We start from the raw sequence: 25,000 nt of genomic DNA, 5'->3' as shown, positions 1-25,000 counted from the left end.
CATTGACTTAGTGGGGGTCACCTGCAGGGCTTTGAATATGACCAGTGGTGAGCGTGGGGAACGCGTGGTGTGGTTCTCCAGCTGGCTCTCTAGAAGGTTCCGCAGGCCCTTGAAGTTGGTGGGTGGGGTGCTGGTGTGGGTTCCGCAGTAGCGCACAGAGCTGAAGGCCTCGGGGAACCGGCCCAGCTTACGGAACCGCTCCTGAAGCAGCCGCTCCACCTGCTCCGATGGCCTCTCTGTGGGTAGGGATGGAGAGTGTGAGGTGTGTGTGTGAGTGTGTTAGTGTGTTCTAGATTACCGTTCTGCCCCATTAACATACAGCACACAACAACGCTAAGGCACAGACAGCCTCCTTGAGGACACGGGGAGAAAGAGATCTATGAGGTGTGTATTACGTATTACAGCTCAGTCTTAAGACCACACACACACACACAGACACACACACACACACCCACACCCACCCACCCACAGACACACACACACACACCCACCCACCCACCCACAGACACACACACACACACGCACACCCACCCACCCACAGACACACACACACACACCCACCCACCCACAGGCACACACACCCACAGGCACACACACACAAGGCTATGTTTCTCTGTCGGGAACCAGCAGTCTCATATCGCACATCACAGCTTTAGTTCAGAAGCCTTTTCCTAATCAATGTGTGTGCCTCCCCTGATCCCTCACACTTACACTAAGACTGGAAAATCACACTAGCTGGAAAGCATCATCTGAATGACTAAAGCACGGTTTATGGAAATCACAATAAATGTGTATTTTTGCATACACATCTTCAGATAAACAAGCATGTTGGCAATGCAAATTATATGTAAAAATCACAAAATGTCCTGTATTTCCTTGAACCATCACTGTCATTTTGACCTTTATCACAATCAATTGCTTTCAATTTCCTGTCTAGATTATGATTGTACAATCAAACTTAAATATATTACCTGAGAAATCAATATGGCATTTCAGGCTCCACTGAGATGCCATCACTTACAAAACCCATTTCACTAAAGCAGGAGCCTTTTCCCTGCATACTGACCTTAAAATCACTAAATAAATGTTGCACAACAACACAATCCAAGATTATAGTCACTATATCAACTTATATGACACCCCTTTTTTAGCATTTTCCCCCCTTTAATTCAGATAGGACGGTGAAGAGATGCAAGTGGGAGAGAGGGTGGGAACATTCTAACAGAACATTCTAACAGAAGATTCTGTTCTGCAACAATGTAAGGTTCTAAAAAATCCATGTTGAATTTAATAAACCCAGAGCCCTATGAACCCAGATATTCTTTAGATTGTTACATTTCCAACATTCCATACTGGCTTAATGGGAACCGCATTTTGAAACCCTGTAAAACCCTAATTTAAAATCACATGTTACCCTCCTTCCCTGACTAACCTGATCCCAGCAGAGAGGTGTGGACCGTCTCGTGGAAGATGATGGCGGAGGGTCCGAGGGTGGACAGTGGCACGTCCAGTCCGAAGCGCGACGCTGTGGCCTTCAGCTCCTTGGTGAAGAATTTCAGGTAGGCCTCCGAGGCGTCGCCCAGGAAACGGAAGAGGTCGTCGTGGAGACGGTCGGCGTGGGTGCGGTAGATGATGAGGTCGGAGATGGCCAGGACTTTGAGCAGGAGCCGCGTGCGCTGGCCCTGGTTGGCACTGTTGCTCTGGAGACCCTCCGTGTCAATCACGACCACGCGGTGGCAGGGGTCAAAGGCCACCCACACCCCCACGGTGCAGGACTCCTGCGTAGGGGATGTCTTGAACACCTCCCTGCCCTGGAAGAAGGTGTGGTTCAGCGTGTGGGACTTTCCCTCTCCGATGTTCCCAAAGATGGACACCACTTTGAGGAGCTCGTCCGGGTGGCAGTCCAGCCTCTTCACAAACTCTTCGTCGTTCTTGATCTGGACAAGACAAAGAGTTCAAACAGACATCATTCACACTTTGCAGTGATTCCATGTTAGTCAGATAGAATGTGAAATAAATTTGATTCTGAGAGATTTCTCTCAGTGCCATACACACTCAAACGACACACATTAGAACACACACACACACACCCCACCACCACCACCGACAACTTCAAAACAGGCACAAACAAAGCCCTTTTCAGCACTCAAAAAGGTCAAAGTTGAGAAATGGCTTGAGAAAAATCAAAACAGAAATAATGCTGCCAGTCAACCTTCCCCAATCAGTACTGAGAGAGAGAGCACAGCAGAGTGTAAGGGTGAGAGATGCTCTCAGCTGTGAACACTGATATCTGAAATGGCCATAATCACTCTGAAGAAGGGCGTCTTGCCTGAAACGTCCGAGTGGCAATTAAAACATTTTTTTTTTTGCTAACCTTTATTTCTAAAGTTTATCTTGATGCTCAGGAGGATTCAAAACACCCAGTCGAGAGTGCACTAAGGTCTTGAGCAAAAAATATAACGCAGCGTGTGTTTACCTGCATCTCCTCGTTCTCGTCCACCAACAGGAAGCTGGTGACCTTCTCCAGGAGCTTGGCCTGCTGGGCTTTGGCCTGGTCCTGCCCACCACTGGCATTAGTCTGGGCCCCCGTCTGGGCACTCCCAGGTGGCGGGTAGTGAGTGAGTGGGTGCTTCTTCTTGCCCCCTCCATTGTGGGTACGTTTTTGGCAGTCCTGGCACAGGTTGATCTTGCAGGTCTGGCAGCGGATGACGGACAGGTTGCGCTTCCCGTTGCCATTGGCCGAGCCCTTGCCCCCCTTGCAGCCGTTGCAGAGGGGTACGTGCCCAGGTCCGATGGGAGTCCGCTGGTGGTCTCGGAGGCCCTCCTGCTGATGGACCTCTAGCTCACAGAGCGAGCACTGGACACTGGCACACTCCGTGCACTCGAACACAGCCTCCTCTGAGCCATCACACACATAGCTCTCCTGGCACGCTAGACTGGTGTTGACTCCTTTTTCCAGTGAGGGACCATGACTGCTCATTGTATCTCAAGCTACTTCCTCTGGGCGTGTCTGGGCTTGACTGACAGGGACACTAAAACTGGTACAACTGGTAAACAGCTGATGCTGAACTCAGACAAGTCTGTGACGCTTGATATGTCTGTGACGCTTGATATGTCTGTGATGATGTTATTATTGATAATAGCTGTGTTATGACCGGTTACTTAGACAGCCTTTGCTCTCTGATCAGCATTTGCCAGTGCAACCCAAACACAATCTATGCAGAGTGGGTTCTGAACTTAGCTTGCAGACAACTTATTAATGGTTTGGTTATACAACTTAATAAATATCAACATAACATGCACTTCTCAATGCATTGCAAAATTATGGCGTTTTAAATTATAGCTAAATATCAATATGATCAATGTATTTTAAATGCAATATATTTCTTAAAATACCTTATACACTCAGGTGATTGTATGTGACGTAATACCACTGAAAACACACAAACAATGTAACAGCTGCCTGTGTAGAATCTGAGTGCAAATAACTGCTATCGATTAACGTTGATAGCTTACAAAACAAAACGTTAAATTAGGGAACAGCCGAAGTTGCACAAAACTCAAACCCCACACAGATGCATCAAGCTTGTAAAATAACTTGGCTGGCGCCGTGGAATAAGGGATAGCTGCCTTAACAGTAAACAGTTATTTCTGAAACATTATACCAACAAGATATGTGAATAGCGCTGCTGCTAACGCTGCTAACAGGATTGTTTAAAAGCCCAAACAGATCATTGCTTGTTCACAAGCCTCGTCAAACAACAGAAATATGGAACCAAACGATTGACACAGACGATCAAAATGGGCAGCAAATGAAGAAATTTCAACTGGATGCTTAAAATAACATGACGATACAATGACATAACAATTTTGCATTCAAAACAGTCCAATTGCTATCCAGTGTAACAGGTCAAATTAGCCAAATAACAACAGGCTAAGGAAATGTCAGATAGAGTTAGCCAGCGCTAGCATCCTGTTTACTTGTGTTCTGTCTTTACAAAACAACAGGCACAGTAATTTTCTCAAGTTAAGTGGTCAATCGGCTATGATGGCTAGTAAAAAAAAAATCAAATAGCAAGCTAGGCTAACTCTCCTTTTTTGATACCGATGACTTGGCTATCCCGCTGCTATAACATTCCGCTGGCTTCGATTCACCACAGAGACGTTAAACGTTTCAGCCTTCTTTCTCAGATGTTCACTGTACCACCAGACACATAAGCTTTGGCACTGAAAGACGTATTTGCAGTAAAACCTGAGGTTTAATCAGTAACATTAGTCTCTTGATTGCTGCCCTCTGTTTTCCTCTGTTGTGTTGCTAGCAGAGTCAGATCAGCTGATCAGATTATTTTGAGTCGTAGGTCAAGAACAGCCAATCGGAGAACCCTATTTGACCACAGGGAGGGTGCTTTCACGTGAATGGGTGGAGTCCAACAACTTTGGGCATGTTCATGACAAGGATAAAAACAAAGCTAGAGTCAGGTGAGGTAACTAACTCCCAGTCCTTGCTCTTGGCATAATATAGCGCATAAATCCGCATAATGTATTACCCCAGGTGAGTCGACAAGGCTATCTTTTCAGTCTCCTTCCCGTAATTTTTTGTCCAAAGCGATATAGAAATATATAAGTTAGAGGAAGTAACCCGTATATTATATAAGTTGTGGATGATCATGATAGACAATTTGAGAAGCTGACAGACTTTTTCACATTTGTTGTGCTTTAGCCTCATCTCATTTTTTCCTCATCAATCTACACACAAAATAGGGCCTCGGCCTACTCCACACTGACAAACCACAGGTGTGAGTGCTCTAACAATCCTATTTACATAGGCCCTACATCAGGCCCTTATTTATGACACTTGCAAGTTCTGGTGCCTCCTACTTTTATCAATGGTCTTTGAGATGCTTAGGCCTACAAGGAAGGAAAGGCACACTGGCAAGCCATATCTCACAGCAGAGGGGGTAGCCTATTTCAGAGGGTGTTTTCACATGTAGTCCTTAAGGCCAACGCCCACGACGTCTGATGCGCATCAAGTAACGGAAAAGTTTAGAACTCCATTATTTTTAAGAGATCAAAGCCCATTGCCGGTGTCTGACGCATTGGGCTTTAGAAGAGCCAAACTCAATCCTCAAAGCAAGCCGATTGAGCCCTGGCCATATGAAGTCTAGCCGCCATTCACACAAATGAAAGCGATTTTGGGACCACAGTACTGCCAGATTTGAACAACCATCCTCCAAAATGAGCAACTGGGAAAGAAGGGCCTTGGTAACCAAGAACCAAATGGTCACTCTGAATGATGGGAGAACTTTGCCGCAGGACAACAATCAGTGCATGACTTACGACTTAATGGTAGAGCGTCCAGACAGAAGGCCTTCCACTCTGAAAGGCACATGACAGCCCACTGGAAGTTTGAGGTAAAAACACCAGAATGACCATCAGGCCATGAGAAGAAATATCCTCTAGTAGTCGAATGAAACGCAGACTGAACTATTTTGCCACAATTCCCAATGGTTTGTGTGGACAGGTCCAGGTACTTACTGAGCATCACTTAATAAATACCACCTGGTCCTTTACAGTGGTGGCAGCATCATACCCTGGGGGTATTTGTCTGCAACAGGGACCAGCAGACTAATCAAAATGGAAGCAAAAATAGATGCAGAAAGGGGGCGGAGCTGTGGCAAAAGTGGCTGCATGCAGTTTCCGTACCACAATCATCATGTCCGAATGCCCACGGGGACGGAACCAGGGTCTAAATCTGACCCACCGCCATTTTCCCATCTCACCACCATTTCTCTCTCCTACTTACTTCCTGTCATTCTTCACTGTCCTGAATAAAGGCAGAAAGCCCAAAATATACTTTAAAAAGATGCATGCAGAAGAATGTGCTCGATGTTGTTTTATGCCCCCATCGTTGTCTTCCAGGCAGCACTGCCACCGCTGACTTAAAGGCACCTAATCCTAATACCTAACCCTAACCTTATCCTATGCCTAACCCTAGTGCCTTCCAGGCAGCGCTGCCTTGAAGACAACGTTGGGGGCATAAAACACCAAGAAACGAAGAGCGTAGAGCAGTCCTGAGAGAAAGGCTTTTCCAGGAGTGCAGACCTGAAACCAAGAAAGCTTCTCAGAAGACATCCAAAAATGGCTGTGCACTGACCATTCCCCATCCAATCTGGTTGAACATGAACAATTCTTCAAAATGAATGGGAGAAACTTCCAAAAGAAAGCTGCACCAAGCTTGAAGGATCATTCTCAAGAAGACTTGAGGTTGTCATTGCAGTCAAAGGAGCTGTAGTACTAAGTCAATGGTGTAAAAGCATAAAACATATTGTGTCATTGTGTACTGTTAACAGGTACTTGATGAGAAAAAATGAATTGAAATCTGAAAAGTAAGAAAATGTGGAAAACATTGGAGTCTGAAAACTCCTGGAGTGTACTAAAACTTTATTTAGGATTATTACTCCTGGAGTGTACTAAAACTTTATTTAGGATAAGATTATATTTTTCTGATTCATATCCCAGAAATAAAAAACATGCTCACAGGGTTACTGTAATAAGAACATCAGCAGAAGATCCTTACTGTATAAAGACCATTTACCGAGTCATACGGACAATTAATCTGGCCTCTATTTCTTTCACACACGTGCACACACACAAACACACGCACGCGCGCACACACACACACAATACTGCACGTACCAATATAGCTGACAATAAGCGGACACATTTGTTGATGTCCAAATATTTATTTGGTGCTTTTTCATAATACCATGTGCTGAGACCATATAGTCATATTTCTGATTAAATAACTAAAAGCCTGAATGCCCCGGATATGTTACATGCATAGTAATGTGCCCGTACTATAATATGTGCTTCCACATCATGAAAATATATAGAATTTCAGTACAATTGTCCATTGTAATTGCGCTTGTATACATTTCACAACCGGACAGCTCATCTAGAACATAGCAGTCAGGAGGTTAACATTGGATAATAGTAACACAATATCAATATGTACAGTGTGTCTTCAGTAGTATCCCTTCAAAATGAATACCACCCCAGATCCATATATCTCAGTGTAAGCTCTGTAAAGTGAGTCTTCCTGGGGCAGTTAACTGTATGAGAGCCCAGTCCTGCTTTAAAGGAGAATCCCAGCAATTTTTCATAGTTCTCTGTTTATCAAGGTCACAGAGTACAGTCGGTAAAATCATGCCCCCAGTGTAGCATTATCTATCTGTTTTGCCAGTTGTCCTTTAACACCTGCTCCTGCCCTTCCCGTGACAGGTCTCAGACTGGACAAATAACTCAGATGTGATTCATTCAACCCCTTCTGAGTCCTCTTATTGGGCTTTAAAAAAAAGTTGTTTGGCAACGTATTAAAGGCTTTCTCTTAGAATCCATGGATAGTATGAATAATATTCTTTCAGCACATTAAAGGCTTCCTCTTAGAATCTGTGGATAGTATAAATAATATTCTTTCAGCACATTAAAGGCTTCCTCTTAGAATCTGTGGATGGTAAGAATAATATTATTTCAATGCATTAAAGGCTTCCTCTTAGAATCCATGGATGGTACAGACCTATCAGCTATAGGCCTATCAAAGAACTCAAGACACTTTAAGGTGCTAAGCGCACAGGTAGAACCAATACATGGCAGGACTTTTACCTCCCTGCAGAACCTGCAACAGTTCCTTATTCACGCTGAGCTGAACTTGTCCTTTTCAGAACCCATTAGAACCCTTAAATGCTCATTATCTGTTTTAGCAGAATATATAGTGAAAGACTTGACACTAAAGGGCAAGTGTCATCTAGAAACCTTTCAATGTTCTTCTGTGGTGAGCAGGTCAGGCTGATTCATTATAGAACCGTCCTGCTTGTTAGTGTGTAAGTTTCAATCTTGCCTGATGTTTAGGACGTAACACGGGAGAAGCCGACTATTCTTGACATGAGATGTGAGTGACAGTGGCAGTTACTTTGGCGTGCTAAACTGGTTGTCTTTGGAGAAATCACAGATGTTTGTGGAGACAGACAACACACTGACCGTCCTCAGGTAAGACAGATTTGGGGACTTCATCTATGTTATGTAAACAACACAATGTGGGGAAGATGCAAACACACCCCACAATAGAATGTACTCATCTGAGATTGATGTTGTTTTTAGATGTGCAGATACCATCACAGATGTGAGTATCTAAAAAATAGGCATATACAAAGTAAATGGGGATTAGTTAAAAATATCTGATAATGTGCTTGATTCAAAATACTTCTTGTGGCTATGATACAGATTTAAAAAAAAAAAAATGACATCAGAAATATTGCTCAAACAGAAATCTTTTTCACATACTTCACTGTCACCGTGTTGATAGTGTACCCCAGTCTCCAACTGGCCATAAAATTATATCAACAAACATTTTAACAATCATGCAACAGTACATTTTCTTGTTGCTAACCTAAGTAAACCACAGTCTTCACTCTATGTCTATTGAATATTGATGAGATTTTTGAGGATAAGATATGTCAAAGGGTTGATTAAGTTGCATGTTGAACTTCAGTCATTGTTGCATCCATACTAACAAGTTGGTCTTACAGTGATCAATTCTAGGCTGTTATTCCCAAACTTGTGTTGATACCATGTAATACCTCACATACTCCACTAAGTGGCACTGTGGTCACATTCTGAAGTTGTACAGTTGACAGCATTTCCTGTGGTGGCCAGTAAGGCAAGACATTGGAGCCTTTTCATGAGGGTATTCAACACATGGTGAGCTGCACACAAACACAGAAACACACACACACACACACACAGACACAGACAAAAGATAGACAAAAAACTCACGCCTGATAAAACTAACACACAAACACACACATTTGTACACCCACCTCCACATTCCACACACAGACACAGACAGACACACACACACAAACAAACAAACTCACATGCATACACTCACTTTTGTGTATGCCAGTGTGCATACACACACACACACACACACATATACACTGGACATCGCTTTGGTCTGATGAACAGCAACACTGATGACATCAGTAATGGGTGCCAGCATCTCCAAATCCAGGCAGTGTCTTTGAGACAGGTGAACTCTCAGACCAGGTGAGCGGAGCGTCTCCTGCTGATGTCCCCATAGTGAGTGTCTTTGAGACAGGTGAACTCTCAGACCAGGTGAGCGGAGCGTCTCCTGCTGATGTCCCCATAGTGAGTGTCTTTGAGACAGGTGAACTCTCAGAGCAGGTGAGCGGAGCGTCTCCTGCTGATGTCCTCATAGTGGCTTTGTGTGCTTCTCGTCAGTAAGATCCGTGGGGCCACCCACCTGTCCAGTCCACCGCCACGTTCAGCTCAAGGAGCAGCTGGACGGGCTAACGGACAGCTCTCTAGCCTGTGGTCCGGTAACAGTTCTGTTTTTGCTGTGGAAAGCACACTGATTGGTGCTTTGCGTCAGCCCTTCGCTACCTCCTTGGAATGTAGTAGGACATGGCAGACACCGTTTTAAACGCAGTCCCAGCAGCAAACACCGTTCAAATGCAGTCCCAGCCTTCTCATGGTATACAACTGTTTGCTGCTTCCCAATAAAGATTCCTTAAAAGTCTATACGGCACAAACACTTCTGAGAAACCTCTTTGACAGCTTCCAAGAAGTACTAGTGTATAATTTGTGATAAACAGACTATTGTACATGTTTAAATTGTAGATATATTCAGTGAGTATAAAGTGTATCAAGTGGCTTGTTGTTTTTGTCTGTGTGACACACACTTTATTGCTGACTCCCTCCTGAGGACAAGTGGTTGGTGTGCTTTGATCTGAAGTGTCCAGATTTCTTTCTGCTCTGAGTTCTGAGATTGTGAGAGTGTGTGTGTGACCCAGAGAGAGCCAAAGAAAAGGCATATCAACAAAGTTTAGCTAAAGAGAATGTGTGTTTGTGTGTATTTGTGTGTGCAGAGATGAGTGTCCATTCATTGCTTCACTTGTTCCAAATGCATGTTGGAGACTTCAGCTTCAAATATTTGAGCCAGGTGCATGTAATGTTACGGCCTATTCCTCTCTTTATGCAGTGAGAGTGAAATCTCATGACACACACTCACACAGGCGTGCACGCACATCCAGAGAGGACAGTGTGAGTTCTGGGATGTGGAGGGTGTGTTTCATTCATGAACTGACCGTGGTCCTTCCCACCTCTCCCTTCTGGCCACGTAACCCCCCTCCCACCCACACACACACAATTCACTCATCCAGACATTCACCACCATGTCATCCTGAGTGTCACTGGTCACTGACTTGGATCTACATGCATTTCTCTTTTTCAGTCTTTCACTCTCTCTCTCTCTCTCTCTCTCTCTAGGTGATAATGATTATTTTTAATTATTTCTAATAAGTCCTGTCATTCATTCAGCATTGCAGATGAGTCTCTCTCTCTCTCTCTCTCTCTCTCTCTCTCCTTAGTCCAGCCCTTATTATGAGTCTGTCTCTCCCGCACCTTCATCATGATTCATGACTGTCCCTTACAGCTGCAACTCCTACTCTCCTAGTGTGTTGTCAGTTTGTGTGTGTGTGTGTGTGTGTGTGTGTGTGTGTGTGTGTGTGTGTGTGTGTGTGTGTGTGTGTGTGTGTGCGCGTGCGCACGCGCGTTGTCAGTGTGTGTGTGCATTGCTCCAGTGGTCCAGGCTTTGTCAGGATGACTGCATCAGTCCTGTCAGGCGCTTCCCCGTCAACGACTTGCCCTAAAAACCCAACGGGTGAGAGAGCAAAACGAAAGCACAGATAAGAGAGTCTCGAGGTGACCATGGGACTGAAGCAGGAGGGCCACAACAAGACACAGCAGCAGATTAGCTCAACTGTGTAGATAACTACCATGGGTGGTGGGTAGCGTAGTGGCTAAGGAGCTGGGCTAGTATGCAGTAGCATGAAAAAGTTGTGGGCTCAATTCCCAGCTGCCACCGTTGTGCCCTTGAGCACTAAGGCACTTAACCCTGAGTTGCTCTGGGGACTATGGCCCTTGTAATGTAATTGACATACAGAGCCTATAAAAAGTATTCACCCCCTTGTATATTTCCCCTTCTGTTGCTTTAAGAAAAGGAATCTTTATCAATTTTATTTGGCCTTTTTTACAATCATTTACAAAAATGCCCTCTTTAATGTCAAAGTGAAAGCAAATTTCTACAGAGTAATGTTAATTGATTAAAACTATTTAAGATAGATAGATAGATAGATAGATAGATAGATAGATAGATAGATACTTTATTGATCCCCAGGGGAAATTCAAGGTCCTAAATCAACAGCGGTCCAGGTAATTGGTAGCCTAGAAATCTAGAAGCACCCTAGCAGGAGCGGGTAGCCTAGAAATCTAGAAGCACCCTAGCAGGAGCAGGTAGTCTAGCAACTCTCGGTTGGCTTACGAGCTGGAAAAATCAAACTTCGATCAGGCCAATCGCATTGTGTATAGAGTCGGTGGGCAAGCCTAACGTAATGACGGCAGAGTTGCGACGACTCCGCGTGAATTCCCTGCTACTTGAAAACAAAGAAGATGGATGCTGCTGCTTTGAAAACGCATGGGACTCGTGAGTTGTAGCGATATCCTATTGCGTGCAGAGGGAATTTGAAAGACAACCGTTTATCCCACCCCTCGGATTGAGCACTGCCAATGGTGAGTTCCCAGACCCTATATCTATAGTATAGTATAGTATATATACTTTTTTGATCCCGTGAGGGATCCAATCTCTGCATTTAACCCAATCGGTGAATTAGTGAAGCACACACTAATCCCAGCGCAGTGAGCTGCCTGCTACAACGGCGGCGCTCGGGGAGTAGTGAGGTGTTAGGTGCCTTGCTCAAGGGCACTTCAGCCGCGGCCCACTGGTCGGGGCTCGAACTGGCAACCCTCCAGGTTACAAGTCCAGAGTGCTAACCAGTGGGCCACGGCTGCCTCATCATATCTTGATGTGTGTCTGGCTTGCCAGGCTAGCCATTTGGTGCTTATAGCTTATAGTCTCACAAAGAGTGCAGTGAATGTGTATAAAGTATAGTTATATAAAGACACCTGCGTCTGCAAGGTCCAGTCATTGGTCAATCAGTATTCCTGGCTATAATTCCACCATGAAGACAAAAGAACACTCCAAACCACTCAGAGAAAAGGTTATTGAAAAGCATAACTGAGGGGATGGATACAAAAAAAAATTCACTGAACATCCCCTGGAATAAAACTGCAGTATCCAGATGAGCAAGCCTAATTGAGACCAAAGGTGCATCTACTCAATTCTGACTTGAAGGGGTTGAATATTTATGCAATCGCTTATTTTGCATTATATATTTAATTGATTAACATTACTTTGTAGTAATCTGCTTTCCACTTTGACATTAAAGATGGGATTTAAATGTAAATGATTGTTAAAAAAGGCCAAATTAAATTTATAAAGATTTATTTATAAAAGCAGTAAAAGTAGAAATATCCAAGGGGGGGGGTGAATACTTTTTATAGGCACTGTGTGTAAGTCACTTTGCATAACAAGCTTCTGCTAAATAAATAAATGAATATAAATGTACTAATTATATTGTGTAGATGGCTACATTTACTTACACAATCTGGACATATTCCAATGCAGCATACAGTTAGTGCATGAATGCGATCAGTGTAAATGTACTAATTATATTGTATAGATGGCTACATTTACTTACACAATCTGGACATATTTCAATGCAGCATACAGTTAGTGCATGAATGCGTGAATCAGTGAATAACTTCGTTAGAGATTTGCCTTGGCCATGCTGAAGCCACCTGCATGGACACTGCCACTGCCAGCTGCCACAATTAGCTTCTGAACTTCAGCAGAGAGAGGGTCCTCCTAGTGAGCCTCATGTCCTCTTCCTAAACACTAATGACTAACGCCCACAGGGGGCGTCTGACGTGCGTCGAGTGACGGCAAAGTTTAGAACTCCATTACTTTTAACGGAGCAAAGCCAAATCGTGGCGTCTGACGCACGCCAAAGTTTAGAAATTTTGTTGTATCTCTTGAGCGTCAAATCCATAGACACGAATGTAGTCACCAGAGACCCATTAGTTGCTGTTTGTTGGCACTTTTTGGGTGTTTTTGTACATAGTTTTGGTATTGCTTGACATTTGTACGAATTTGTTGATTTTGTTTTCCTACTGGAGTTTGATTTTGTGATCTGTTGCTGTTTGGTACGTGTACATTTGCCCCGTGGCATTGTGTGTCTAAAGCTCTGTGGCAGGGCAGAGCAGGGGGGCGAGAGCAGCGGCAGCAGCAGAACCAGTAGCCGCAGTAGCGCCACTTACCATGCTGCGCGTGAACTTCTCCAATGAGGTGCGCCGGCCTTGCTCACTCTCAGCTGGAGGCTTCAGGCAAGGTGGTGGTGGTGGTGGGGGGGGGTTCAGATAGAGAGGAAGTTAGAGGGGAAATGTGTCTGTGACGCACCCCCCTACACACACACACACACACACACACACACACACACACACACACACACTCAGCTCGAACCAGAGCGTGGCATGGTATCGGCAGCCAAGCATTTACAAGCAGCAGGGATACAAGCCTGTTAGTTTCATATGCAAGCTGCCATCCTTGTTGTGTAATCGTGTAACAAATGTGTAAGGTATCCTCGTTATAGGACCAGTGTGTTTGTATAAGTGGGTTATAGACATACAGTAGGTTTAGCGTGGCTAATGCAACCTATGCTGAGAGTTCATGTGAGTTAATGAATCGTGTGTTAGAACCCATGGTGCCTGAGGCGGGTCAGGCCCGGTTCTGTTGGGCTGGGTGGGTCAGGCCCGGTTCTGTTGGGCTGGGTGGGTCAGGCCCTGTTTTGTTGGGCTGGGTGGGGTGAGGAGGGGTGTTACCTTCTTCCGGGCCAGCAGGAGGTCCTGGTACGTGCTGGACCGCAGGAACCGAGAGTAGCTGTCACTCTTCATCAGCTGGAATATGTGCTCCTGCACACACGCGCGCACACACACACACACGCACACGCACACGCACACGCGCACACGCACACGCACACGCACGCGCACGCACACACACACACACACAGAAACACACACACACACACAGAAACACACACACACACACACACGCACACACACACACACACAGAAACACACACACACACACACTTACACACACACACACGCGCACGCACACACACACACACACACAGAAACACACACACATACAGAAACACACTTTAGGTCACTGGATTGTGTGTGTGATGCAGGGGTATGTTGGCCATTTGTGTGTGTTTGTATTTTCATCTGTGTGTGTGTGTGTGAAAGTAGGCCATGTAAGAGTCAGAGTGTATATGTGTGCATGGTGCGTGTGTGTGTGTGTGTGTGTGTTTGTAGCCCACCGGTGCACAGCAGCCTCAGAAGTGATGTGTGCTTATGTAAGACGAGGTCCCAGAGATCAGTTCTTTCTTGTTTTCTTTCTCTGTCTCTCTCACTCTCTCTTAAAATCTATTTCTCTCTTTTATGTTTTCTCTCTTTCTCTTACAGACACACACACAGATAATCTCTCTGTGACTGTGTGTGTGTGTGTGTGTGTGTCCGTCTCCCCCAAACACAGCTAATGCGCTCTGAAGCTGCAGCTCGCCTGGGACTCGGTGCTCATTCAGGGGCATTAAACGGCCCATTAGAGACCAGCAAACAGACAACTCTTCAGCTCCTCGCATCTCATCTCCTCCCTTTCTCAACACTACTTCTCCAACAAACAGACAGCTCTTCAGTGTGTGTGTGTGTGTGTGTGTGTGTGTGTGTGTGTGTGTGGGGGGGGGGGGTGTACCTGGGCGTCCTCGAAGCTGTACCGTCCGGGGTCTTTGATGTTGTGGCTGGTGCGCTCGTAGCTGTGTGAGTCCAGGTTGATGGAGCTGGGGGCCCCCTCGGCCAGAAACTCCTGCCAGATGTCCTGCGCGCGCGCCGACACGTCCTGCTGCGGACGGCGCTTCAGGTCTTGCACTGCCAGCCAGAACCTGCCCCAGGGTCAGAGTTAACGGCTGTCATCGTTACACACACTCACACACACACTGAGATACACACTCACACAGTCATACTCACACTCACACACACGCACACACTCACACAGTCGTGAGCACACGCACTCACACTCCTATGCATACTCACACACACTCACACAGTCGTGCTCACACTCACTCACACACTCATACACACTCACACAGTCATACTCAAACTCTCATACACACACTCCTACGCACACACACACACATTTACACAGTCGTGAGCACATTCACTCACACACTCACACAGTCGTGCTCACACTCACTCACACACTCATACACACTCACACAGTCATACTCAAACTCTCATACACACACTCCTACGCACACACACACACATTTACACAGTCGTGAGCACATTCACTCACACACTCACACAGTCATGCTCACACTCACTCACACTCTCACACACACTCATATAAACACTCACACAGTCATACTCACACTCACTCACTCACACACATATGCTTATACTGGCACAAACACCTACACACACTCACACCCTCACTCGTAATAAACCATCAACTCCAGGCCACTTGTTTGTTTCCTGCTCTAATTGAATGTTCCTGTTTAAAGTCTCCATCTTGCAAACGACAGAGTAATCAAAAGTGACGCCACAGTTTCAGCATCGGCCAGCGCCTGTGCATTATCATCTGAAACCTGAATACTGTGAATTACGAGTCAGCTATCGCTAAGCTAACCCCAAATGCATCGCAATGCAGTGGCAGGCTATGGAGCTGCACTATCGCTAAGCTAACCCCAAATGCATCGCAATGCAGTGGCAGGCTATGGAGCTGCACTAGCGCTAAGCTAACCCCAAATGCATCGCAATGCAGTGGCAGCTAGCGCTAAGCTAACCCCAAATGCATCGCAATGCAGTGGCAGCTAGCGCTAAGCTAACCCCAAATGCATCGCAATGCAGTGGCAGGCTATGGAGCTGCACTTGTCTGCTAGGCTAAACGCTAACGCTGTCATTTCAGCTTTCGTTTTTTGCTCTGTTTAGGTAGCCTGAGCCTCACTGTTTATTAGTAAGTCATTACACCAGCGAGAAATCCCAGACGGAAAGCGTGACCTTGACTGTGACCTCTTAGTGATGGAAGGCTAACACAGCAGACACTCAGAGGACCACAGTAGGTGAGAGGGGGGCATAGCGCTGGATCCCAGAATTCAGATAAGAAAGGGCAGAACCAGCAAGTGACCTACAGGCCAGAGTGAGGGATTTGACCCTTATCCTAGCCTTAAATGGACTTAGAACTAGATGTACTTTCAGTGTCCCGGGAATCGTTGACACAAAATTACTGAAAAAAAAATTTAAAATCCGGAAGAAAAAAAAACTGACTAAACCTATAAACCTTCGCTTGCGCGGCAGTCACAATAACAGCTAACAGTTGCTAACTAGTAATTAGCAGCAGCTAATAATTAAATAAGTAATTTGTTTAGTACGATGGTGAAGGATGGCATGGAAGATGTTAAAAATGCTTGTTTTTGTGGGTACCTAGTATGTTCTTCCTGAGGAGAGGGAGAGGGAGATGGATATGGATATGGAGAGGGAGATTGAGATGGAGAGAGAGGGAAATGATTCAACGGTTCCTCACTAGAGGATCTCCAAACTAAACACTAAAAACACTCAAATGCTACAGACCGACTCTACAGTTCTGTATGGTTCCTCACCGGAGTTTCTCGAAGCTTGACTCTGACTCAAGGAACACACACACACACACACACACACACACACACACTCGAACACTACAGTTCTATGTGGTTCCTCACCGGAGGTTCTCAGAGCTGAACTCGGACTCGAGGAACTTCAGGAACTGTTCTCGTCCAGCCGGGTCCTTCAGAGCTTCCTCCAGAGAGAAGCTCCACTTCTTCACACGATGCTGATTGGGCTCCCTGATGCACACAAGAGAACACACAGTCAGAGCAATGTATGTGTGTGTGTGTGTGTGTGTGTGTGTGTGTGTCTGTGTGTGTGTCTGTGTGTGTGTGTGTGTGTCTGTGTGTGTGTCTGTGTGTGTGTGTGTGTGTGTGTGTGTGTGTGTGAGTCTGTGTGTGTGAGTCTGTGTGTGTGTGTGTGTGTGTGTGAGAGTCTGTGTACGTGTGTGTGAGAGAGTGTGTGTGTGTGTGCATATGTGAGAGTGAGTGTGTGCTGTGTGTATGCCGTGTGTGTGTGTGTGTGTGTGTGTGTGTGTGTGTGTGTTTGTGACAGAGACAGAGATTGAGAGTGAGTGTGAGTGTGAGTCAGTGCAATCTAACAGATGTGTCCCCACAGAACACTGATACAATAACACATCTGGGTCCCCTGGATGTCTCAAATACACAGATGGGCCAAACTTTCCATACAAACACACATCACACATCTTACATAACCAGCCACGGCCCACACAAGAACACACACTATGCACACAAGAACACACACTATGCACACAGGAACACACAATATGCACACAGGAACACACACAATATGCACACAGGAACACACAATATGCACACAGGAACACACAATATGCACACAGGAACACACACACAGGTACACACACACAGGAACACACAATATGCACACAGGAACACACACACAGGAACACACAATATGCTCAATACGCCAAACACAGTGCTGCAACTTAGTAGTGCTAAGTAATGATGCAGTGGATAGCAGTTGGCATCCTGAATAGATAATGGGCATTAAAAAGGTAAAATACTATAAACTAGAGCAGTGATAAATAAAGAATCCAGGGCATCTGTCTGATGTGGATAATATACACGTATAGATGTACATTATCTGTAACATAAAGGGCAATTTTCCTAATTTTCTCCAGATGTCTGATGCATCTCTATCCAGCTGTAAGGGAAAGACAACACCGCATGCACTCAAAGAGCCAAAGAGTTTTAGGCTGATATGACCCCGGATGACCTTACTCCTGGTCATTAGTCAGAGACGTATAAAACTATTTAGTTGTTTGTTTGTTTGTAGGAGCTGTGCTGCACCTGGCTCGTTCTCTACCTGATTTTCTTTTCTTTTCCATATCTTGGGTACGCCGCTGTTTCTGCATTAAATTATATTTGTATGTGTTGTGATGATTCTGTTTATCTCTTTTGCGACTATCCTGAGCCAGAGGAGCATGTGATGCGCCCGGCTCGCTCCATGTTTGATTAGTTGATTTGTTTTCTTTTTTTTTCCATATTTTAGAGAGAGAGAGAGAGACCATAATAAAACAGCAAAATCCAGGTCGGTTGAGGCGTCCATCATTTTAACACAACACCATACAACACAGAGATCAAGAGGGAGGGGGAGTAACAAAGTACCCCCACAATAACCCCACCCAGACTGCACCTGGTCTCCAGGTCCCAGAAGGTGGTGTCGTCGCTGACCCACGGGTTGGACGGCTCCAGCGGGGTCACGAAGGGGTCATACTCCAGGAACTGCTCTGTGTAGCTCAATAGACTGCGGAGACAAGCACAATCACAGCGTTCGTGGGCCACAAAAATAGTTTTAGAAGACTGGTCTAATTTTTTTTTCGAATGTATGCGCCAGTCAAACGTCTGGTGTAGCCAGTTCCACTGATTACAGTACACTGACCTGAGGAAGCCTACAACAGAGCTTTTAACGAACAACATAAAAATCAATTGGTCAGAATCATATCTTGAGTACCTACCTTGCATACCTAATCAGTTCATCTAACTTTATGATGAATAACTGCTAGCTTTGATGAAGATCCATCAATGTGCTTGGGACATATAGTGCATTACTTGTGCATTATTATGACCCCATGCGCCTTCCGACCTTTGATCCCCAATTACCTTGAGTACCAAATCAGTTCATCGAGTCCTTATCGTGAGTAAGAATGCTAAGTTTGGCTAATATCAAGATGTGCTAATGTACACATCTGCACTGTTAACATTAATTTATTAGATGCTTCTATCTAAAGAGAAATGCAGAACAATATATATATATAGTTAATATATAAATAATATAGATAAACAAATTCTATTTGGTGCTTATTAATTGAAACAAAATGTGTTTTAAAAATTGTTCCAATAGCATCTGACCACTTAAATTGCATTAGGCCACTATCAATTAGTTTAAATGAATTGATTCAACACTGCCTGCTGATGAAGTTAAAAATGTCCTCTACATGTGACCAAGAACTTGTTTAACCCCACACATCAGATCCATGTTGGTACACACCTACCTGTCGGCCACTTTGGACATTTTCATGCAGTGTCTGTCCAGCTGTGTGTTTAAGAACGATATCTGAGCAGAAAAGACAAGCACATGTAATGAACATATGGACTACACATCAGGTTTCAGAGACAAGAGACAAAAGACACAAGACAAACATCAGGGTAGATTAAGGGCATCAAGGCAAGGGCAAAATACATTTTCAGAATTAACAGCCCTGTGTGTGTGTGTGCGTGTCTGTGTGCGTGTCTGTGTGTGTGCGTGTGAGTGCATGTGTGTGTGTGTGTGTGTGCGTGTGAGTGCATGTGTGTGTGTGTGTGCGTGTGAGTGCATGTGTGTGTGTGTGTGTGTGTGTGCGTGCCTGTGTTTGTGTCTGTGTGCATGTCTGTGTGTGTGCGCGTGTGTGTGTGTGTGTGTGTGTGTGTGTGTGTGTGTGTGTGTGTGTGTGTGTGTGTGTGCGTGTGTGTGCATGTCTGTGTGCGTGTGAGTGCATGTGCGTGTCTGTGTGCATGTCTGTGTGTGTGTGTGTGTGTGTGTGTGTGTGTGTGTGTGTGTGTGTGTGTGTGTGTGTGTGCGTGCGTGTGCGTGTGTGTGTTACCTGCTTCTTCACCTCCTCTTTGGTGGAGGTCCTGCAGGGCTGAGAGGGAGGCTGCGCTGAGCTCTGTGATTGGTTGTCCTCTGTTACGCCATACACAGACTGGAGCAGAACCGGTAGGCTTTTAGTATTTAGGCTAGGGCTGGGCGATATGGCGGAAAACTGTATCACGATATAAGTATTTCATATCAGTCTATCGATAATTATTGATTTTTTAAAAATCTATTTCAGATAAGGACCAGAAGGGAAAAAAAGTTCAATTTAAACACTTTTATTTTAAACTTAACCTTCCTCTGATTTTAACCACCTCAGTTATCAATCAAAGCAAACATTGAAAAGAAATAGCAACACAATCATGAAAAACACTCAAATCAATAAATGTGCACATAAGTCTGAATGAAAAGCAGCACTGGTTGAAGCCTGGAAATATTGTAAACAAAGTAGCTTAATTTTCTAGTTTATCATAGTCTACTGGTTAGACTGTTCAGTTTCCCCACGTGTGTTTAAGTTTCAAATGAACAAATTCGTGCAGCGTGCTAATGATGCTTACCAGATTTAATAGCAATTCAGTCAGTTGTCTTGGCCGATTGTGAATGTTTGGATTACATGTGCATGAGGAGGGATGCGCCTGATGAGAGTCTGTGTTGAGGTAGGCCTACTTCTATCGCCTACTAGAGTAGAGGTAGAGTTGCACATACTAGCTACAATACAAGATATATTTAGCCTATTTATTTATGGACAACGTAAGGCGGGATGTGTGTGTTGCTTTTAATTATCGAATGTTCTATCGAACGTATGTTTTATTGATATCGATTACATGTCTATTGCGATACATATCGCTATTGTTTTATTGCCCAGCCCTAATTTAGGCAAACACATACAAATACACAAGTACACAAATACACACACACACACACACACACACACCTACACACACACAAAGGCAAGCCCTCTCATGCATACACAGATGTGCACCTACACACACACACACACACACACACACACACACACACACACACACTTAAACTCTCAGGGCATACATACATTAACACATGCACTTACAGGACCAACACATGTACACACAAAGATTTACACATAAATGCTCAGTCAAACACACTCCAACATACATAATATATGTAAGTGCAAACACACACGCAGGCCCATGCGGCCCCTCATACACAGGCACATGCACATGCACATGCACATGCACATGCACATGCACATGCACACGCACACGCACACACACACACACAGCCTTCCTCACCTTTTTAACTCTCTGAGGGTTTCTCTCACGCCTGCACTTGCGGATGTCCATCTCTGTGGTGTTCACACAACCTGGCTGGAGTGCATAGATGCACGCACACACACACACACACACACACACACACACACACACACACACACACACACACACACACACACACACACACACAAACACACACACACACAGAATGTTTCTGTGGGAATTCAAAAAGCTTGGCTGTGGCAGAGAGTTTGTCACACGTGTGGTATAGAACACCAAAATCACACACAAACACACACACACACACACAAACATTCTCCAACTAACCACAGGTCGATGGACGTCCCAGAATGCTCTTTCCTGGCTGTCCAAAATCTTGCGTTCCACCTTGTCCTTTTTCCTGTCGATCCTGTAAATGAAATCACAATACACACATTATGTAAAACATTCAAAAAAGTCCTAGAAAAAGGTCTGAGGGTAAATTTGAAGAAAAAAAAATCAATAAACAAGCAATTGCCCATAATTTGGGTTGCTGATTTCAAAAATGTTGTTTACCAAGTGTGATTTTGCATGATACAGTAAGCCTGGTAATTAGCATAACACAGAGGTCTTCCAAGACACTGCAGGTGAATAGGGCAGAAAATGTAACAGAGAGATTATCTGGCAGGCAAAATTTAGCTTGATAAACAAAATATTCTGAATCAGCACCTAAAAATGGAATATAATCCTGAAAAGAGCCACTGTAACAAACACACAAATAGGCACACACACACACACACACACACACACACACACGCCCTTTCCTGAAACACTCCCCAATTGTACACACACATATACACACACACACACACACACGGTCACACAGACTCTCTAATACACATCTCTCACTCCTCACAATCATCTTACACACACCAATACTGAGTCACACACACACACACATACACACACACATTTTCTCCCGTATTTCTCCAGATATGCTTTTCTTGCCTGCCTGCCCAGTGCAGGGAGCAGGTTGGGCAGAAGGGGATACACAAGCTTTTATCAGCACACAGCAGCTTGGAGCGTAGCAGCTCTGCCTGAGGAGGCCCACACACACACACACACACACACACACACACACACACACACACACACACACACACACACACACACACACACACAGCAGCTTGGAGTGCAACAGCTCTGCCTGAGGAGGATGCAGGAAGAAAATCTCCAAGTGCAGGTCATAGCGTGCAGAACTGCTACACACACACACACACACACACACACACACACACACACACACACACACACACACACACACGCACGCGCGCTCACACTGCCCTTGAGATTAGCCCTTACATAACTGGCATTTACCACCGAGCCCTTACAGCACTACTGGACTGCTTCATATAGTACACACACACACACACACACACACACACACACACACACACACACACACACACATCCTTCTGTAAGCTTTAATCAGATGCCCTTAAGACACACACACACTGATGAGTGGTCTAACACTAGCCGGTGGAAGCGCTGAAGATGTGCTAATCACCAAGAAACATGACATTTCAGTCCCCCACAGCAGTGCAGACGGGGGGGGGGGCAGGAGAGAAATGCTCTCCACTACCAGGCACCTCAGGTAGGAGGGCCAGGGTGGACACAGAACAGAAGCTTCATGACTAACTCAGCTTGCAATGCATAATGTCAGCTCACTGACCACTGGGGAAGTTAAAGTACTGCCCTCGGCTGGGGCAGATGAGGCCTTTGTGTGTGTGTGTGTGTGTGTGTGTGTGTGTGTGTGTGCGTGCGTGTGTGTGTGTGTGTGTGTGTGTGTGTGTGTGTGTGTGCGCGCGCACGTGTGTGTGTGTGTGTGTGTGTGTGTGTGTGTGTGTCTGTGTGTGTGTGTGTCTGTGTGTGCGTGTGTCTGTCTGCACATGTGTGTGTGGTTGTGTCACATATATGTAATGGACCTTCCCTCCAGCCCTCCCAGTGTGTGTGTATGTGTGTGTGTGTGTGTGTGTGTGTGTGTGTGTGTGTGTGTATGTATGTATGTATGTATGTATGTGTGTGTGTGTGTGTGTGTGTGTGTGTGTGTGTGTGTGTGTGTGTGTGTGTGTGTGTGTGTATGTATGTATGTATGTATGTGTGTGTGTGTGTGTGTGTGTGTGTGTGTGTGTGTGTGTGTGTGTGTGTGTGTGTGTGTGTGTGTGTGTGTGTGTGTATGTATGTATGTATGTATGTGTGTGTGTGTGTGTGTGGGGGCGGGGGGGTGTCAATGCTTCAGCTTCTCCGAACAGTGCAGTCAGGGCAGCCACAAAAGGAAGAGAATTCGTTTACATGAGGTACACCCTACTAGCCAGGCTATCTTGCCAACAGAGAGTAGGCTTCAGAGCCATACTTATGAGTTCTGCTTACATCAACAGTAACACAGCTCCAATGACTTCCTAAAACTTCAGTCTCTCTGTTATTCTTATTGTTATTATTTATATGATTATTATTATTGTTGAGAGGAGGATTTTACACTCACTTAACCTGCGCCTCAGCCTGCATGAAGATAAACTCCCACTTCCTGGCAAACGCCCTCTGCAGCCGAGCCAGATTCTCCTGCAGGACGACACACACACACACACACACACACACACACACACACACACACACACAAAGAAATGCACACACACAAGCGCATGCAAACACACCCATAAGTACACACTGTATTTCTTGACCTGTCTATACTTTGTATATCACATTACACTTCTCTGCTTTTTTGCACTTCTGATTAGACGCAAACTGCATTTTGTTGTCTTTGTACTTGTACTCTTCACAATGACAATAAAGTTGAATCTAATTCAATTATCATAGAAAGAGGAAACATACCTTGATAATCCATTTAAAAACATACCATCATAATACATAAATCAGATGCACATAATACATATAGACACTCATGAAGTGTTAATAACCAAAATATTTTGTAAGATGATAACATGCAAAATGTCTTAATCATATGGTTTGGTATAATATGATATGATATGATATGGTTTGGCATGACATGACATGATATATTAAATTATATTTTATGATATAATATGGTATGCTGTGATTTGGTAAAGCCTACTATCTTCAGTACTCACGGCCTATAATATGGTATGCTGTGATTTAGTATACTACCTTTAGTACTCACGGCCTATAATATGGTATGCTGTGATTTAGTATACTCTCTTCAGTACTCACGGCCTATAATATGGTATGCTGTGATTTAGTACACTCTCTTCAGTACTCACGGCCTATAATATGGTATGCTGTCAGTACTCACGGCCTATAATATGGTATGCTGTGATTTAGTATACTCAGTACTCACAGCCTATAATATGGTATGCTGTGATTTAGTACACTATAATATGGTATGCTGTGATTTAGTACACTATCTTCAGTACTCACGGCCTCATAGTCAGCCAGCTCCAGTCTGGCTTTGTTCTGCATGGTGCGCTTGCACAGGTAAATGGCTGCCGTCACATGGAAGAGAATGGCACAGTCATTTACACACATACCATTACACACACTACACACACACACACACACACACACACACACACACACACACACACACACACACACACACACTCACACTCACACTCACACACTACACACACACACACACACACACTCACACACTACACACATTACACACACACACACACACACACACACACACACACACACACACACACACACACACACACACACACACACTCACACTCACACTCACACTCACACTCACACTCACACACGCACACACACACACACACACAGGGAGGGCTGGAGGGAAGGTCCATTACATACAGTACATGAGATACCATACACTGGAACTGGACACTTGATAGCATTGCAAAGACTGCTTTGTAAATCCATTACAGTATGGAGCTGTGAAGGTCAGAACTCCAGTTCAGTTAGTCATTTTACACTAG

The 25,000-nt window shown here is 44.8% G+C and overlaps 2 protein-coding genes across 2 annotated transcripts in view; both read right to left on the bottom strand.

Moving 5' to 3' along the window:
* Window positions 1-4,308, bottom strand: part of LOC143139684 (zinc finger FYVE domain-containing protein 1-like) — a 17,940-nt gene extending 13,632 nt beyond the window's left edge. The window contains exons 1-3 of the mRNA XM_076300365.1: window positions 2,477-4,308; window positions 1,433-1,937; window positions 22-236 (exon numbers count right to left, since the gene is read on the bottom strand). Of these exons, the coding sequence (XP_076156480.1) occupies window positions 22-236; window positions 1,433-1,937; window positions 2,477-2,980 (1,224 nt within the window). The 5' untranslated portion in view covers window positions 2,981-4,308. The remainder of the gene's footprint in view (window positions 1-21; window positions 237-1,432; window positions 1,938-2,476) is intronic.
* A 6,367-nt stretch (window positions 4,309-10,675) lies between these two features.
* The window catches only part of LOC143139249 (regulator of G-protein signaling 6-like), a 65,903-nt gene continuing 51,578 nt past the window's right edge, over window positions 10,676-25,000 (bottom strand). The window contains exons 6-17 of the mRNA XM_076299854.1: window positions 24,474-24,538; window positions 23,563-23,639; window positions 21,369-21,450; window positions 21,063-21,137; window positions 19,802-19,900; window positions 19,214-19,275; window positions 18,355-18,465; window positions 16,794-16,916; window positions 14,792-14,978; window positions 13,858-13,947; window positions 13,297-13,356; window positions 10,676-10,726 (exon numbers count right to left, since the gene is read on the bottom strand). Coding sequence (XP_076155969.1) covers window positions 10,676-10,726; window positions 13,297-13,356; window positions 13,858-13,947; window positions 14,792-14,978; window positions 16,794-16,916; window positions 18,355-18,465; window positions 19,214-19,275; window positions 19,802-19,900; window positions 21,063-21,137; window positions 21,369-21,450; window positions 23,563-23,639; window positions 24,474-24,538 — 1,082 coding nt within the window. The remainder of the gene's footprint in view (window positions 10,727-13,296; window positions 13,357-13,857; window positions 13,948-14,791; window positions 14,979-16,793; window positions 16,917-18,354; window positions 18,466-19,213; window positions 19,276-19,801; window positions 19,901-21,062; window positions 21,138-21,368; window positions 21,451-23,562; window positions 23,640-24,473; window positions 24,539-25,000) is intronic.

The sequence above is a fragment of the Alosa pseudoharengus genome, unplaced genomic scaffold, assembly GCF_046254945.1.
Source record: "Alosa pseudoharengus isolate Yale_2024_CS ecotype anadromous, Long Island Sound unplaced genomic scaffold, YU_APseudo_1.1 YU_APseudo_1.1_scf_22, whole genome shotgun sequence".
NCBI lineage: Eukaryota > Metazoa > Chordata > Actinopteri > Clupeiformes > Clupeidae > Alosa > Alosa pseudoharengus.
Note: the sequence above shows the minus strand (reverse complement) of the source record. Positions and strands in the feature narration are given on the sequence as shown.